The 20,051-nt window shown below is 32.0% G+C and overlaps 1 protein-coding gene across 2 annotated transcripts in view; it reads left to right on the top strand.

Moving 5' to 3' along the window:
• LOC148871544 (uncharacterized) overlaps positions 1-8,803 on the top strand; it is a 36,841-nt gene extending 28,038 nt beyond the window's left edge. For both annotated transcript variants that reach the window (XM_088971767.1, XM_088971766.1), the window contains 2 exons: positions 8,232-8,364; positions 8,443-8,803. In XM_088971767.1, the coding sequence (XP_088827893.1) occupies positions 8,232-8,364; positions 8,443-8,459 (150 nt within the window). In that variant the 3' untranslated portion in view covers positions 8,460-8,803. The remainder of the gene's footprint in view (positions 1-8,231; positions 8,365-8,442) is intronic.
• The last annotated feature ends 11,248 nt before the right edge of the window (positions 8,804-20,051 follow it).

Raw genomic sequence — 20,051 nt, 5'->3', positions numbered from 1 at the left:
ATCCAATATTGGTCTCAGTGGTGTTCCATATCTTCATGGCTTATAGGTTATACTTTGTTACTTACCTAGATATTAGTACATTTATCAATTCCGGAATCACTAGAAAAACACTGTTCATCTGATGTGCCGACCCCAACAAACGAAGTCTTTCTATTATTCTTATTATTTGAAGATAAACTATTGTACAATTATTTCAAAAAGTAACATAAATTTTCAACACTATTCAAGAATAAAAAGAAAGAGGGTATAACATAAGGTGTACAAAAGCTTCTATAAAATGGGGAATCCATGTAGCTTTGGAAAAAAATTTATCATAAATGAATATAAATAAATCATAACAAAAAAATTAACAAAATTTTACTTAGATAATCTCTCTTTAGATCTTTGTTGGTTGTTGAAGTTACATTTATCTTTCTTGCTATGGCTCTTCATATGGAAAATTGGCAACATCAAACTTTCTTGAGAATATAGAACAGGAAGCTCCACCTACTTCAAAAAGTAATCAGAAAGTATGAATATGATGAAAAGGTATACGAGTTCTAGAAGTGCAGAGTTTAGTGGTTTGTTGTCTTTGTGAGTTTTTTATCATATATGCATGCCGTGTTTCTATTTTTCATCTCCTTTCTAATGAGGATGCCAATGATGAGGTGAGGCACTTTCTTAAAGGGTCCATTCAGTGGTGCATTTTTTGAAGGAACTGGAAGGCACCAAATATGCTGGCAGGGTAACAAATGGTCACCTGGTGTACCAAGCATTTGTGGCTTTTATCAGCAGTGATACCATTAAACCAACTTAATTCTTATTGCCCCTCTAATTGCTTTAAGATAACTCTACTATTATATTACGTAAATAAAATTTCTTTGTTCTGATACTGATTAAATAAGAAAAATCTTGGTAATTTTCAAATCTATCATGTAAAAATCTAAAAGAAAAATGTATTTTGATAAGTGAGCATACAGAATGAGTAACAAGAAACTATAATGAGGTATGTGGAAACATATGGTCAAATCTGTAGAGAAGATGGGCCAAATGGCCATAGACTGTCATTTCAGGTTATGTTATGTTTCTCTCTGTTGTGGGCCTTATTCTGGGCCCATACTCTGTAATATTCTGTTTTTTTGTATTTTCCTGCTCACTCAAGGGCCTCTCTGTAATTTGTCAAAGATTAACTTATTAATAAGATGTTTAGAGTGTTAGAGAGGGGTTATGTTCGAACCTCTTACTCTCTAACACTCATTGCCGCCAGCTCTCTCTTCTCTTCCTCTCTTGTTTGTTCATTTTCTGGTTTGCATCTAATCTCAAACAGTTCCATACATCAAGTGGGCTGTTTTTCAACTTGGTATTAGAGCGGGCCATTGCTTGGCGTGTCCCTCATGTGGTTCTAGTTCAGCCAACTACATGAGGAGGTTCTAGGGCTGAAAGTTTACAGTCATCCGCTTGGTTCTTGGAGGTCATTGGAGGGTGCCCAAGTTTCTATACACTTGGAGAAGGGTTCGGTGACCAGGAAGAATCAGAGAGCAAGTTGTTTGGCCTGATTTGAAATCAGAGAAAAGGACTTTCGAAGTTATCTCAGAGAACAAGTGTTCGACTTGGTTTATAGTTCAAACCAGAGACTCTCTTGCTGTAAGTCTTTTCTCAGTCCTTTGCTGAGTTATTTTTTGTTGTTTGGGAGGACTATTAAAGCATTCAAAGCCCACATACATTCGGCCCACTGTTGCTGGACTGTTTTTCTGGGTTGCTTTGGAAGTGCTATTCGGCTGATTATTGGACTGCCGAGCTGCTGAAACTGATCTAAAACTAAGTGGCACTAGTCTCATCTTCATCCCAGCCTCTTCTTGGACCTATACTGAACACCTTGAAGTGGTTTCTTCTAGTTAACAGTAGGCTGTTAACTACTGCACACTGAGTGTTCGACGAAAGGTCTCTTAAGGACTGTGGCCCTGTTTTCTTCTCTTTGGGACAACGGCTGTTGAGAACCTGAAATACCTTGTGATTGGAGGTTTGTTGGGTGTCCTTTAAAGGGTGAAACAGTAAAGAAAAAAACTACCACCGAACTGGACTGTCACAGTTATCAAGTCTGAACTGATTCTGTGAGGTAGTTGTTGTTGCCTATTCAGCTCAAACTAAACTCATCAAGACCCCAGTACCTTGAGAAACCTATTAAAAATCCTAATTGGAGCCTTTACATGATGGATTTCTCAAGCCTTGAAAACAAGAATGCTGCTGAATATGGACAGATTTTGGGAACCCCAACTGATTCTATGCTGGCTGTAATTATAGTTAAGCTTGATGGGACCAACTACTTGGCTTGGTCACAATCAGTGAAAATCCACATTTGTAGCAAAGGAAAATGGGGTTTTATTTATGGGAGCAAGAAAGCTCCTCCAGAGGATGATCCATCTTATGAGAGATGGGTACAAGAAAACTACACAGTGATTGGGTGGCTTGTGAACTCAATGCAGCCACAGATTAGTCAGCATTATCTGTGGATGAACTCGACTAAAGAAATCTGGGATAGTGTTGCAGAAACTTACTCACAGAAGTTGAATGTTGCCAGAGCTTACAAACTGAGAAGTGATGTGAAGAATCTAAGACAGGGGGAGAAGTCACTTGCAGCATACTTCTCAGCCCTAAAATCTATATGGCAAGAGATTGATTTGATAGAGGCCGTGACATGGGATACCCCTAAGGATGCTGAAACATATAGGAAATTGGTTGAAAGGAATAGGGTCTTTGAGTTCTTGACGGGGCTGAATTCTGAATATGACATTACAAAGCAAAACATCTTGTCCAAGGAAGATGTTTCATTGTCTCAAGCATATGCTTTGGTCAGCAGTGAAGAAAGCAGGAGGCAAGTGCAGGTTCAAGGGGTCAGTATCAATGATCATTTTGCAAATATGGGAATCAAACCCAAAGGGGTTACAGAAGCCCCCAGTGGCACAGGAAAGAAGGAGGTGGTGTGTGAATATTGCAAGAAGCCGAAACACACTAAGGACAAGTGCTGGAAATTGCATCCCAGTCTTGTCCCTATCCGATTCCAGAAGAAGAATGACAGTAGAAAGACAGGAAGTGCACATACAACCACAAGTACAGATACAGAGTTTGAGTCTGCAAGTGCACAATTGGCAGCCATGAAAGCTGATTATGAGAAGTTTGGAAGGATGATCAGCCAGCTTGAAGGTGTAACTTCATCATCCAACCCTTCTGGAAGTCCAGCCACCTCTGCATTTGCTCACTCGGGTATAAGGGCTTCTGCTAACCATGCATCTACCTCAGGTAATCCCAAGACCCCTTGGATCATTGACTCAGGTGCTTCTGATCACATGACCAGCCTTTCCACTTTGTTTGTGTCATATCATTTGCTTCCTGGTCGTGACAAAATCACCTTAGCTGATGGTTCTCTTGCCCCCATTTCTGGCAAGGGAACTGTCAAGCCTACAGACTCTTTACTTTTATCTTCCACTCTTCATGTACCTAAGTTAAATACCAACTTGTTATCTGTAAGTAGCTTGACCAAGTCATTGAATTGTTGTGTAACTTTTTTCCCTTCTCACTGTGTGTTTCAGGACCTGAAGTCTCGGAAGGTGATTGGGAGTGGCCATGAAGCGAATGGAATATACTTGCTCGACACCCCTGGCCAATGCTTTGATCATGTTGAGTCATTGTCGGTTGGGTCATTTATCTTTTTCTGCTTTAAGTCATTTGCTTCCCAAACTGTTTAAGGGAGTCAGTGTGTCCAGTCTCAATTGTAAGTCATGTCAGTTGTCAAAGCATTGTAGAAAAAATTATCCTGTGAGCAATAAAAGATCCTCTTTTCTTTTTCATATTGTACACTGATGTGTGGGGGCCTTACCACTTATCCTCTATGGGGGGCTACAAATACTTTATCCTGTTCATTGATGACTTTTCTAGATTCACTTGGATATACTTAATGAAATCCCGAGATGAAGTCCCGAGACTTGTGAGGCAATTTCATGAGCTTGTTTTGACTCAATTTGGTACCAGAATTAAGGTTTTCAGATTTGACAATGCAAAAGAGTATTTTGAGAAGAGCTTATCCTTGTATCTCTCTGACATGGGGGTTATTCACCAAAGCTCCTGTGTTAGAACCCCTGAACAAAATGGAGTTGCTGAGAGAAAAAATAGACATATTGTTGAATTTGCAAGGAGCCTTTTATTTGCCTCACATGTCCCCACAAGATTTTGGGGTGATGCTGTACTTACTGCTACCTATCTCATAAACCGTATGCCATCCAGGGTTTTAGGGTTTAAATCCCCCTTCAGTCTTCTTCATCCAGATAAGGATCTCTTCCCAATTCCTCTTCGTGTGTTTGGTTGTGCCTGTTATGTTCACATTCCAAGTGTGCAGAGACACAAGTTTGAACCAAAAGCCCACAAATGCATCTTCCTCGGTTACTCTCCCACACAAAAGGGTTATTGTTGTTTTGATCCAAAGACTGGCACCAGACATGTCTCTATGGATGTTACCTTTGATGAACTTTCTCCTTTTTATGGTTCCTCTCAGGAAGGACATTATCAACAGGGGGAGAGTCTGTCACAAGTTTTTGCTCTTCCCCTTCCTGTCCCAGTTCAGTCTCTTGACAAATCTGTATCCTCACAAAATGAATCAAAGGAGGATCAGCCACTTCATTCCTCTTGTCCTAGTGCTCCTATTTCTTTACCTCCTCGTCCTACCCATAATCCCAAAGTGTATCAAAGGCAGAGATCCAGGAATGAGCAAGTGGTTTCCCTTACAACAGATGAGGCTCATACCCTCCCAATCACAGATGAGATAATAGGTATTGCTTCAGCTCCCTTGGAATCCCCCTTCCCAGATCTTGATGTCCCCATTGCTGTTAGGAAAGGAAAGCGGAAGTGTACTGCACACTGCATTTCCAAACACCTTTCTTATGACCTACTTTCCCCTTCATATTGTGCCTACCTCTCTTCAGTTGCTTCTAACCCCATTCCTAGGTCTGTATCAGAAGCTCTTGGGATTCCAGAATGGAGAGATGCCATGCAGGGTGAAATGGATGCTCTACATGAAAATGGTACTTGGGAGGTGGTGGATTTGCCTGAAGGGAAGGATCCAGTTGGATGCAAGTGGGTTTTTACCATTAAATACAGGGCAGATGGGACTATTGAGAGGTACAAGGCCAGACTTGTTGCAAAGGGCTACACACAGACATATGGGATTGACTATCTGGAGACTTTTGCCCCTGTTGCTAAGATGACATCTGTGAGGGTTCTTTTATCTCTGGCAGCTCACTTTGATTGGCCTCTCTATCAGTTAGATGTAAAGAATGCATTTCTGAATGGTGACTTACATGAGGAGGTCTACATGTGTCTTCCTCCAGGAATGTATGGGAAAGATATGCAAGGAAAGGTATGTAAACTGAAGAAATCTCTTTATGGCCTCAAACAATCTCCTAGAGCCTGGTTTGAGAGATTTAGAGCTGCACTTGTTAAATTCGGCTATGTTCAGACACAGTCAGATCATACTCTTTTTGTGAAGAAAAGTGGGTTTCTAGCAGTGTATCTCATTGTGTATGTTGATGACATTATAGTGACTGGTGATGATGCCTTTGGCATTCTGGGCCTTAAGTCTTTCCTCCGTACAGAATTTGAGATTAAGGATCTGGGAGAGTTGAGATATTTCCTTGGCATAGAAGTTGCCAGATTCAGGGATGGGATTCTTATTTCCCAGAGGAAATATGTCATTGATTTGTTGTCTGAAACTGGAAAATTGGGTGCAAGACCAGCTGCAACTCCTATTGATATGAGTCACAAACTTTCAGCTTCGGATGGAACTTTGTTGGAAGACAAAGGGGTCTTTCAGAGACTTTTTGGGAAGCTTTTGTACCTGTGCATGACTAGGCCAGATATCGCGTATGCTGTCAGTTGCATTAGCCAGTTCATGCATGCTCCTAGAGATACCCATATGGCAGCAGCAGAACGGATTTTGTGCTATCTGAAAGGCTCTCCAGGAAAAGGAATTCTATTTGCCAAACATGGTCATCTGAAACTTGAAGCCTATACTGATGCTGATTGGGCTGGAAATATTGATGATAGAAGATCTACTTTAGGGTATTGCAGTCTGGTGGCTGGTAATGTTGTCTCTTGGAGGAGTAAGAAACAAACAGTTGTGGCTCGATCCTCCGCAGAAGCAGAATATAGAGCCATGGCACATGGAGTCTCGGAATTATTGTGGCTAAGGTCCTTAATGGAAGAACTTGGGGTAGATCATGACAAACCCATGATGTTGTACTGTGATAATCAGGCTGCCATCAACATTGCTCACAACCCGGTACAACATGATAGAACCAAACATATTGAGGTTGATAGACACTTTATTCGTGAAAGAGTCTCCTCCGGTGAAGTGTGTCTTCCATTCATTACTTCTGAAGGACAACTGGCTGATTTTCTCACCAAGGGCATTTCCAAGGCAAGGCTTCAACATGACACTGGCAAGCTGGGCATGATTAACATCTATGCTCAGCTTGAGGGGGAGTGTAGAGAAGATGGGCCGAATGGCCCATAGACTGTCATTTCAGGTTATGTTATGTTTCTCTCTGTTGTGGGCCTTATTCTAGGCCCATACTCTGTAATATTCTGTTTTTTTGTATTTTCCTGCTCACTCAAGGGCCTCTCTGTAATTTGTCAAAGATTAACTTATTAATAAGATGTTTAGAGTGTTAGAGAGGGGTTATGTTCGAACCTCTTACTCTCTAACACTCATTGCCGCCAGCTCTCTCTTCTCTTCCTCTCTTGTTTGTTCATTTTCTGGTTTGCATCTAATCTCAAACAGTTCCATACATCAAGTGGGCTGTTTTTCAACTAAATCTTTGTAACTGCATGCTTTCCGTGGTAAGGTCAATGGACCTCGCATGCACCCTACTCTGTTCCCACCCCTTAAGTCTCTCTGCAATGTGTAATATGTAAGAGGAAAAGAATGAGGGGGTAAATTAATTAAACCTTCACTGTGTTTTCTAACAAATGCTTTAACCTCCCATGTACTTTGACAATCTGCAAATTTCTCCCTTGACATTTTAGAGATTTTGTTTTGATAAGTTCATTTTAGAGAAATTATACAAACAGATCTGTTAGATTGACGATAAGAACTTAACTGAAAATAATTATGATGTAAGAGGAAAAAAAAATGAAGGGGTAAATTAAGTAAACCTTCTCTGTGTTTTCTAACAAATGCTTTAACCTCCCCTTTACTTTGACAATCTGCAAATTTCTCCGTTGACATTTTAGAGAAATTATACAAACAGATCCGTTTGAGTGACTATAAGAACTTAACCGAAAACGATGATGTCATGTTTTTGAACACTTTAAAATCCCCAGTTTGCCCATGAATGAATATTGGAGTTCTATTGACCAAATAACCCCCAAAAGGCTCTTGTCCTAATTTCTTGAAATATGTAGAAGAACCTTGTGGGGGTATTTTGCCAATGGAAACTCCAATGGTGTCATACATGGTCAAACTGGGAATTTTCAAATTTTTAAAAGGATGACATTATCATTTTCTGTTAAGTTGTTGATTTCAAACTAACTGAAGGGGTTTGTATAATTTATTGGAAAATTAAACATTTGACCCAAAATATGGAAGTCCAGTTTAGTGGACTAAAAGGTGTGCCAATTTCCTGGCAGATTCTTTGGCTAAGCAAGGGGTGGGAAGAGCTTTTCTTTTCTGGGCACCTTTGTAATATGAAGTAAACTTTTAGGGAGGGTTAAGAGATTTTACCCCTCCCTGCCATTATATCCTCCTTTTTAATCTTTTTATTAATAAAAGTTTCTGTTATCTATCAAAAAAAAAATATTGGAAATGTCAAGGAAGAAATTTGCAGAGGTCGAAGTAGGGGGGGGGGGTTAAAGCATTTGTCAAACATAGGGGAGACTTAAGTAATTTACCCAAATGAAGGAGATAATTAAGATTTTACACTAGTAAACGAGGAACAAAAGAAGCCAAGAAGCTTTGGTCAATTGTGACTCTGCATCTGTCTGGTACTTTTCATTTTTAACAATAATTGTTGCTTTTGTTAAGTAGTTTGGTCTTATTATACTATTGGCTCATGGAGGCCTTGGTATGTGAACCAAGTATTCTGGATCCATACTTTTCTTGATATTATTGTTTCTGTGTAATGTATTTCCTTGATGCTCTTTTTGATCCTATATACCATTTAAGGTGTATGGAGTGGCTTAGTGGTTCCTAACTGTAATCACAGGTCAGCACCCAGAGGCTATCTGTTGGAATGACACCTAAAACTCGAAGATTACCAAAGAATGGTGAGATGCTTCTTTCTATCCATGGTTCACCCCTTGGAGTCTACAAGGAAGATAAGATGGGAGCAATACATGGTATGTTTCTTTTTTAAGCAAATAGATATGTTACATCAAGTGCTATTCTTGTTTCATTCTTTGAGTTTTAATATGCAGAATCAGAAGAAGGTTGACTACTTCCAACTATTTGGGTATGAACCATGATCTTGAGATTTTACATTGTTTATCATCATGAAGGTGATATTGGAGATCCTCACACCTTTGTACTAACATTGATATGGTACTTTATCAACTACACTTCACTCCTTTGGATCATTTTTAGTTATTTCAAAGCTTGTTTAGAAACATCGTTTTCTAAATTACATGAAAACTTGTCAGTTGAAAGGCTTTTATGACTTGAGGCAATAAGGTGATATGGATCCTTTGTATCATAATTCCTTGGAGTCAACAAGGAAGATGACATGGAAGCAAACATGGAATGCATCTATTTTAGTCAAAATAGACATGTTATATCAAATGATATTCTTTTTTTGTTTTTTGTTTTTTTTTTTTCATTCTGTGACTTCAGCTTACAGAATTAGAATGTTGGCTACTTTTAACTGGTTGGATCCAAACAGACCTGTTCAAGGGCTGAGCGAAGCCTGGCCTGTCAACAGATCAAGATCCAAACCACGATCTTGAGCTTTTACATTGTTTATCATCATCATGAAGGTGGTCTTGGAGATACTCACCATTGTGCCAACAGTTAAGATATGTTACTCTATAAACTGCACTTAAGCTCCCGTGAAATCTACATGTAAAGTCAGCAGAATTGTTGCACTTCTGCTCCTATTATAACAGTGCACTTCTGCTTCAGTTATTCTAAACTACATGTAAACTCATCAGTTAAAGACTTATGAGGAGATGATAAGGCGGTCTGGATTTTTGGCTTTTTTTAATATATAAAAAGTAAACAAATAAAAAATCCAGACCACTTTATGGATCTTTATATTAAGGGTTTGACTATGATAACAGAAAGACATGATAAGCTTACAGCTAATCAACTGGTATCATAAAAGTGGTGAACAATCTGGTGATATTCATTATAATTCACAAGGTGTTTTGATTGGTCAAAGCTCTTCCAATACCATGTCTTTTCAGTTTTATAGATTTTTTTTTACTAGTAAGCGTGTACATGCTTTGTCTGTGGCAATTTTTTATGATAATATAGTAAATGATATGTTTCCAAGATTTTCTACATTTTTTTTATATATTTTCTCTATAAAAAATACTTATTTGTTACACTTGTTTTTGTTTTTTATGATGAATATACGATATTTGGGATGTGTTCAAATGTTTTCTACAATTTTTTTATACTTTTGTATGTTTTTACATTTTTTAATTTTTATTATTTAATTATGACATCAATGATTGACACATTTGACCCAAAAAGTTAAATTCTTGACTCACCACCAAACAGGAAAATAGCTCTTTTTGGGATGGTTTTAAATTTGTATTTTATTTTATTTCTTACCCATTTATGAAAAAGAAGAAATGGATGAATCTTCCAACACCCTGGTTTTATATTTCCAATCCTACCCCTCCATGATTTTCTATTTCCAATCCTATCCTCTCTTATAAAAATAATAATAGTAATTTCTGAAAATAAATACAAATAATTAATTTATCAATAAATTACTATTAATATTTATCAATAATTTCTAAAAATTATAGTAATTGATTGTTGGTAAAAGATATTGAAATAATTACATTCTAAAAATTATAATTATGATTTCAGATAATTATATATTATTGATTAGTTTCATTCAAAAACGAAAGATAGTTTGGTGTAGTTTTTTTTTTTTTTTGGAAATTATGGATAATTTATTGATTATTCAATAGATTACTGAAATTATTGAAAATTTATTGATTATTCAACCAATAAATAATTATTGAAAATTAATAATTGATTAATCAGAAAAATAGTATAATTCTCATTATTACATTTTCATAAAATTATTGATTAATTTTAATTGAAAATAACAGATAACCTAGTGCAATTTTGGAATTTTATGACATTTTTTACTGTTTGGAATATTATGGAAAATTGTTGTAATTATTGAAAATTTTTAATTATGTTATCATAATTTATAATTATTGAAAATTTTATTATCATCAATGTAATTATAATTATTACACTAAAATGATTGTTAGTGTAGATTAACTAATTCCTTTTTTCATAATCTCAAATAGTAATTCCCATTATCTAATAATTTTTGAAAAATTAATAATAGAAAAAACTGTGAATCTTGATTTAAAATAATGGAAACTAATAGCACTGATTATTGTTACATAATTAACAATTTTCCATTTTGTATCAATTCCAATAATGTAATTATTAAATTACATAAAAATCAATTATTTAATAATATTAATAACTACAGAATTATAAATTACAATAAAATCTGTTATTTGAAATTACTGTAATTACAGTAATTTTGAAATACAGAAATTCCAATAATAATTATTAGTGTAATAATTGCAGTTTGTTTCCAAATAACTTTATTAAACTAATAAATCTTATTGAATTTTATTGTAATAATTCAATTACAATAATTATTGTGATGAAAATTTTATTTCTAATTACAGATTTGTTTTTAATATTAACTTTTACGGAAATAATTATCTTTGAAATTTTAGTGTAAATTATTATTTTACGGAAAATTATAACAATAATTATTATTGGAATTTATTGCTGACAATAATTACAGTAATAATTATCATTGGAATTTACATCTTCAGAAATTTATTAATGTAATTTTATTATTAGTGTAATAATAATTATTAAGTTACATTAATTATTATGGTAAAATTTGTTATTTTCAAAATACTTTAATTACAGTAATTTTGAAATAACTGTAATTCCAATAATAATTATTACTGTAGTTAAATTAATTATTTTTTCAAAATAATTATGACACTAATAATTATTATTGAATTTGGTGTAATAATTAAACAGAGTAATCATTAAAATAAATATTTTACTGTAGTTACAATTTCTTAAAATTAAGTTTATTACACAAACAATTAAATTGTGTTATTTTCCAGAAAAATGACTAGAAATCAATGAATATACAAAATTTTCAACAAATAATTTCTTTATAAATTTCATTTAAAATTAATTAAAAATTATAAAATTGAAAAATAAAGTCAACAATTATAGCTCCAGGAAAGAGTTGGTGGAGATTGCAAATTGGCAAACAAAATATCATAATTTTGGAAAACTGTGGAGAAGAAAATAAAAATATATTAATGTAATTTTGGAAAATTTCTTTAAAATGTAGTAAATAATTATTGAAAATTATTGGAATATTTTGGTAATTTGGGAAATTTTATTACATTTGATATATTTTGGAAAATTATTTAAAAAATGTGTGATTTTCATTTTAAATTATTAAAGATAAATTAGTATTATATTGGCAAAGGAAAACGGTAATTTGAAGCAATAATTACAAAAATTATTTCTGTTATTAATATAAATTAGTATTATATTGGAAAATTTTAGAAAAGGAAAAATAAAAGATAAATTAGTTTAATTTTGTAAGTAATATATTTAAAAAGAAAATAAATTATTTAATATATTTAAAATTAGACATTGGGTTTTCCCGTGCATCGCACGGGTCTCCTACTAGTTTTAGAGTGAAATATAAAAACATCCTGTTCATTTTCTAACAATCATAAAAACTTCCTCTATGTTTTCACTTTAACAAAAACCTCCTTGTACTTCTGAAAAAATATACAGTTACTTCCCTTTCATCATTTCCTGAGACAGGTAATGGTGATTTAATGTTTTATTTTATTTTTGAAAATACTTATTTTTCCCTCATGTCTTTCAATTCATGTATAAATTTACTAAAATATCCCGAAAAATTACTGCTCATCTTCTTTCCCAATAACCATGAATCGAAGGCAGCGAATAGAACCAAACCCATGGTCCTCCATCCCTCCAAGGCTGGTTACTCCAATATATACCAATTTGAACCCTTCTTTGGAGGTATCATATTCATGTACAAACTTTTTTTTTGTAAATTTCTGATGTTTGCTCCTCTATACATTCCTATTTCACCAGGGGCTGTTGTTTCATCGATTAGAGAAGGTAGGTTATAATCATCAGGTGCCCTTTCTCACCTAGCCTATGATTTTAGAGAGACGCATTACCTCAGAAATTTCTACCAAAAAAATCATCTCTATTATAGGATATTCACTAGAGAGAGAAGTCCGTCTAAGAGAATGTTGTAATGTATATTTGGATGCATGCCCTCTGTGTGGACAGATTACCATGATTTTATTGGTCGAAATACTGTAGGTATCCAACCAAATTCCTACCCATTTGAACACTGTAATGATGGAGGGATGGAGGACAAGCGATTGCTTACTTTTCAATGTAGAGACATTTTATTCTCTGCTTTCACTTTGATGGTTTTTTGTATGGCTTCTGTTTATTTGATAAATGGTGCCATGTTATTGTCGAACCAGCATTTGTCCCATCATGCTGTTTCATATGTATATTTATTCATAAATTTGTCTTGATTTACATGCAAACCAATTGTTGGAGAACCTTTATTTTAACGATTTCCTTAATGCAAAAGCGTTTATTTACTGTTATGCTGATGTGGTGCTTAATGGCATTTAGTAATGTCTAGTTGTCAATAAATCCCAGGAAAATGTTTATCAACTACTTTTTCTCGGTTTTGATGAAAAATCAAGTACAAATGTTTATTTAATAAATAGAAGCTATACCAAACACATAGTTGTTGGGGAAGAAGAAAACGGTATTTTTGGAGCATTTTAGTAAAATTATACATGAATTGATAGACATGGGGGTAAAATTGGTATTTTTATAAAATGATGGAAGGGAGGTAATTGTATGCCTTTTCAATATTATAGGGGAGGTTTTTGTAAAAGTAAAAACACTGGAGGTTTTTATGATTGTCAAAAAACTCAAGGGAGGTCTTTATATCTTCCCTTTTCTTTAATAATATAAAATATTAGATATGCCCAAATGTTTTTCATATAACTTATATATTTTGTGCTTTATCTTATTTTAGTTTTTATTATTTAATTATGACATCATAGGTTGACACATTTGACCTAAAAGATTCAATTGTTGATCTACCACCAAATAGGAAAACAATTTCACTTGGGTTAGTTTTAAATTTTGCATTTTATTTCCATCATTAAAAACAATTTTGTTTATTTTATTTAATTTTTATAATAATTAATATAAAATATTAGAGATGTGTCTAAATGTTTTCTGTAAAGTTTCTATATTTTCATATTTTTATATATTTTTAATTTTTATTTATTTATGAGATCATATATTAAGGGTTGACACATATTACCTGAAAGGTTAAACTATTGACTTGCCACCTAGAAATTAATTTCATTTTTGATTAGTTTTGAATTTTATGTGTTATATCCAACTTCAATAAAAAAAACTATCACTTATCACACTTATTTTTATTAATGTAATTATTTTAAATCAAATTTAAAATAATACAAGTTAATTTAAAAATTAGTAAATTTCTCATAGAAAAAATAATTTTATTTATAAAATTAATTCTCCTATAAATTAATTTTATATAATATTAGTAATTCAATTGGATTTTCAATTAATAAAAATTACAAAATTTGAATTATTTTTTGCAAATTTTGTAATTTTTAAATATGACTTAAATGAATTAAAATTATAACCTTTAAAGTTTTATTAGTAATAACAATTAATAATTATGCTACTTAACTAAGTTAGGATTTCTTAATCACATATATAAGTTACCTAATTAAATAGGTAACTTAAAGCACAAGCTTGTTAAAACATTTACACTATAACATATGGATTAATTGGCATGAAACTAATGGACCCATATATGAGTACGGGTCTAAACTCAAAAAGGACCAATATCTCGGGGTGCAACTTGAGTGAGGCCAGCCTGAATCCGAACTGACCCGGACCATAAATTTATATGGGTTGGGCTTGGACTTTCGATCCTCGTGTTAGTTGTGGGACTAAATGTTTGAGAATTCTTAATTTTTGGGGTTGGGCCTAGGCCTAGCCCTTGGGCAACATGAGGCCAACCCAACTTTATCCCAACTCGAGGCTAGGAGAACTGTATACAGGCGTACATGCACATATAGACACATTATTTGACAGATCTGACTTGACTTCAACCTCGGGCCTTAAGTCCAATTCTAAGGGTTGGGCCTTGGTTGAGCTTAATTATTGCTATTTTAATTACTGTGAAATTATTTTACCTAATTAAGTAAATAATTGTGAAAATTATTTTAATTACTTTGATATTTTACATAAATAATTCAGTAATTTACCTAACAAATTTATGGTAAATTCACTAATTTAATAGTAATTTACTATTAAATCATTGTTACTTTAATTACTAATGTTTTACTTAAATAATTCATTAAATATGGTAGTTTACAATTAAATTACATTTTTTCAAATAGTTTGGGAAGTAATTAAGTAACATAAATTTTCATAAATTATGATAATTTTCAATAATAATTACTATAATTATCAATTATATTTATACTTAACAATTTAAGTAATTCTCAATAATAATTAAGTTATAATTACTGTTATTTTAATTACTATAAAACAATTTTATAGTAATTAAAAATAACAACAATTATAATTTCAATAATTCATTAAATATGGTATTTTGCTGTTAATATTGTGGACGGGCTACCTAATTATTGTGAAACAATTTTATGCACTTAGGTTGGTTTTGGGCTAGTGGCCAGGCTTGTGTTGCTAAATCAACCCATACTATAATTTGGAATAAATGTATGTATTTATGTGTGCATAACATTTGTATATATGCAAATATGTTTATAATTATATTTGTGTAATTGGCTTGGGTTCAAACTACCTATAAGGTCTAGCTTCAAGTTCAACCCAGAAAATAGAAAAGGCCAAACGTTTAGGTCCACCCAATCCAAGGACTGAAAATCCAAGCCTAACTTGTCTTAAATCGCAATCTAAATCAATTTAGGTTCGAGTTGGATTTGCCTAAGTAGATCCCTATGGATCATTGACCACTACTTAGGTGGAAAATAGTTTTCTTTATGAGTTAGTTTAACTTTCTATTCTATTTACATCACTGAAAAAATAACTTTATTATTACACTTTTTTTTTTGACATGATGAATACTTGTTTTTTTATTCAAACATTTCTTTAGGAGTTAGTTTAACTTTCTTTTTTATGCTTTCATCTTTTTTAAAATTTTTTATTTTATCCATTTGACCTCAAAGATTGAACCATTAATTCACCACTTGAATTGGAGTGTGGTTTTGTTTTTGGGTGTTTTTAATTTTTGTATTTCATTTTGATCATTAATAGATAATTATTCTTATTTTTTGTACTTATTTTTTATACATGATAAATATGTAATATTAGAAATGTGCTAAAAAATTTTACTTTATTTATTTTTTTTGTAATTATATATTTTTCAATTGTTTCTTAATTTTTTTTTATTATTTAACTATGACACCATGGGTTGACTTGTTTAATCTGATGATTTAACTACTTGCCATCCGAATTATTAGTGAGAAAGAATCAAAATACCACAAATAAAGATTATGATCATAGAGAACGGGAATTAACACCTTAAATATAGGACTTGGAAAAATCCTATATGAAGTCCAATTGCATTGGATTGGAACTGCTTTTTAATAACCATTTTATTTCAATTAAAAGAGGCAATTTAAAAGGGATGCCATGTTTTAGTGAAAATTCTCAAAAAAAAAAAAAAAATTGATATAATGATACATAACTTATTGAATTTAGATTTGGTTCCTTTAATTATTATTTCCTATCATATAGTTATAATTAACTTTTTTGTTTGTAAATTTTGTTCCCTTTGAATGGAAGAAAAATTTACATTTTCAATGGTGTGTGTAAAGGTGAGAATACGTTTTCAACAATGACCGTTACAATAAGTGTCTTAATTATTGTGTTTTGTCAAAATACACATTTGTCCCTAAGATTTATTAGGCCTTGTTTGGTTTATGGGAATAGGGGTTTAGAATCGGAATCAGAATGGGTTATTCCGATTCCAACTGTTTGGTTGTGCGGAATCGGAATTCCATTCCCATTCTTGCTGGAATGACATTTTCCCATTTGAAAGAATGGCCATTCCTTGCCCCTCCCTTGCGAATGAAATCTCATTCCAATTGATTCCAATTTTCATTCCCATTCTTGTCCAAACCAAACAGACTATGGGAATAGACCATTCTTATTCTGATTATGAAGAATTTCAATTCTGATTCCAGCTGCAAACCAAATGGACCCTTAGTGGTTAAGGGATAATTTATGTCTGATGAAAATTCCTGAAAATTACAATATTAAATGCCTTAATTATGGTGTTTTGTCAAAGTATACATTTGTCCCAAAGAAATTCAGTGATTAAGGAGTAATTTATGTTTAGTGAAAATTCCAAAAACTTAAACCCCATTCATACTTTTACAAATAACTAGTAAGTATGCATGTGCTTTACACGTGACAATTATAGATGATTATAGTGATAGTAATAATGTATTCAATTTTTTTTTTATAAAAATCATGCATTTTTTTTTTGTTTTTTATTGTTAATTGAATGCAGATTGCAAAATCCAAATCTGATTATGTAAACACCTCATATTGGGCTACAAAGTTTTATGTATCATTGGCAGGCCTACCTTCTTGGTTGGACTCTTCTTTTTGTAATGTTTTATTTTTGTAGTGTATCTTTTTTGCTCATTTATCAAAAAAAAAAAATGTAAGACTTAAAGAGAAGAAATTGAATGATGCGAAAAGTAATAATTTAAGTTACATTTTAAACCTCACAATTAAATAGCGATTAAATTAAAAAAAATGGTGTAATTTTAGTTAAAAGAAAGTTCTACAATCTTATTCATGTTTTTAGTAGTAGTAAAAATATAAAATTGTAGAAGTGTTTAATTTGTTTTGTAACTTTTTTTTTTTTTTTTAATTTCTGTGTGTACACAAACTTTGTTTAATATGATAGATATGTGATATTGTACATATGTTTAAATATTCTTTTTTTTTGTAAAACATATATATTTTTTCATTTTTGTGTTTTTATATTTCGTTATTTTTTATTATTTAATTATGACATTAAAAGTTAACACATTTGACCCAAAAGTTGAACTATTGATCTCCGTTCAACAGGAAAATAATTTCATTTTGTATAGTTTTAGATTATGCATTTCATTTTCATCATCAATAAAATAATTCTTGTTTATTACTCTTATTTTTTATTTGATTAATAAAAATATTATAAATGTGTCTATTTTTTTCTGAATTTTTGTAATTTTCTATACTTATTTATATTTAAATATTTTATTATCCAACTATGACTTCATGGGTTGACCAATTTGATTTAGATGGTTGAATTGCTTAGTAATCACTTGGATTATGGTTTTATATTCTTAAAACTATTGGATATATATCTAATTAGTAGCATTTATTAGTGAAAAAATAACTTGAATATATGACTTAATATGAGAGAATAGGCGTTAGTACCTCAAATATATGACTTAATGTGAGGGATTTGAATGAGGTGAAAAATAATAGTTCAAATTGCATTTTTGACAATTCTTGTATTTATATGTACAAAAATCATTTTTATTTATCACATTTATTTTTGTTTAATATGATGAATATAAAAAATTAGAGAAACACCCAAATGTTTTTATTGCAAAATTTATGTATTTTTTCATTTTATCTTTTTCTTAATTTTTATTATTTAATTATGACATCAAATATTGATACATTTGACCGAAAAGTTGAACTGTTGACCCCGACAAAATAGGAAATCAATTTCATTTTTTTGGTTGGTTTTAAAATTGTATTTCATTTCCATTATCAATAAAAATAATTATTCTTTGTGACTATTTAATATGATTTTAAAACATTAAAGAAATTGCCCATTTTTTTACATTTTTTTTTTGTGAATTTTTTTATTTTAAAATTTTTAGTATTTTATGAGTCTGGATTTACCATGACCCCTCACAATTAAAGAGGGACTAAATTCAAATATAGGGGTAGTTTAGTAAAAAAAGAAAGTTCCACACCCTTATTATTGTTTAATATGTCAAATATATGATGCTAAAAACGTTTTATAATTTTTCTTTAATTTTTATATTTATTTTTGCATTTTATCTAATTTTTAATTTTTATTGTTTAATTGTGGCAACATGAATTGGTCCACTTGACCCAAAATGGTTAAATTTCTTACCACCACTTAGATGAAAACACTAATTTTCCTTGTAGATTTTAAAAGTGTAAGTTTTTATGTTATTAGAATTATTAATTTTTTATGTATGGATTTAATTAGTAGAATTTAGTGATGAAAATAAATTAATTCTTTAAATATATGATTTAATGAGGGTGTATAGGAGTTAATACCTTAAAATGTAAGATTTAACAAGAAAAAATTGAATGCATTGAATAATAATATTCAAATTACATTTTCTACCATCGCAACAAAGAGACCATATTTCAGAAGTTAGAAGTTAGTTGTACGCTTTATAATAGTATAGATATAAATCGATAGATATAAATTAATGGCAGAAACAGACTGAAGCTTCAGTAATTCTTTTATCTTAACATTTGGTGCAAAATAAAGTGTATATAATGTTGCTCATCGATGCTAAGAAATGGCCTGTTAGGAATTAGGATTCAGCAGAGCTCTTATGTTAACATATTGACCACCGAGCTTTCCATTGCGCCAGTTTGGTTGTCCATGAGAACATTCTTGAAAGCTTTGAGGAAGTGTCTGACAAATGATTCAAAATCAGTCTTACCGATATTTTGAACCTTATTTATCATCAAAATCAGTTTAAATAAATTATTTTTATAATTTTAATTTTCTCAATATTGTGAGTAATATCCAAAGGTAGGGGTGCAACTTGGTTGAGCCCGAATCAGCGTAGTCCAAAATTTTACGTGGGCTGGCTTGGATTTTCAGTCCTCAGGCTGGGTTCAGGCTCAAAAAATTGGGCTGGCCCCAGGCTTAACCCTTAGGTAGCCTGAACCCAGCCCAACTACACACATATGTATATATTTGTTAATTTTGCATATATATATATATATATATATATATATATTGGTATATAAATACATTTATATTTACCTATTTGCATACATATTTTGCATACATATATATACATAAATATATGTATAATATTTGCATAAATACATATATATGTATAACTTTAAAGTGGGTTCATTGACCAACCCAAGCCCGGCTTGGGCCCGAGGCCTACCCGAGTGCACCAAATTACAGTGCAGGATGGGCTCGGATTGAAAAAGTTAGGCTTGACCTTGGGCTCAGGCCTTAAGTCTAAATTTTAGGATCTCTTGGGTTGACCATAAACGTGGCCCAACCCGCCCGATTTGCACCCCTATCTCAAAATCTACTAATACAATAAAAAACATCAACAAATCAATATATACCCCTGCATTTCAAACATTGGAAATACGTAGATCTACTGAACATAGAAGGATTAAATGAAAAAAACCTATTCTTCTTCCAATGAGTTTTCTTCCTAGATTTAAGATCTCAAGTGTCTTGCAGATGGGTTCGACTATGATATGAGAAATATATAATATCTGAAAAAATTTTTGATCAGTCAACTGGAATCATAAACGTGGTAGCCAATCAGGTATTATTTATCAAAATTCATGGGTGGGTTTTGATTGGTCAGAA

The sequence above is a fragment of the Nelumbo lutea genome, chromosome 2 (genome assembly GCF_056320005.1).
Source record: "Nelumbo lutea isolate HS-2025 chromosome 2, American lotus-T2T, whole genome shotgun sequence".
Lineage (NCBI taxonomy): Eukaryota > Viridiplantae > Streptophyta > Magnoliopsida > Proteales > Nelumbonaceae > Nelumbo > Nelumbo lutea.
Note: the sequence above shows the minus strand (reverse complement) of the source record. Positions and strands in the feature narration are given on the sequence as shown.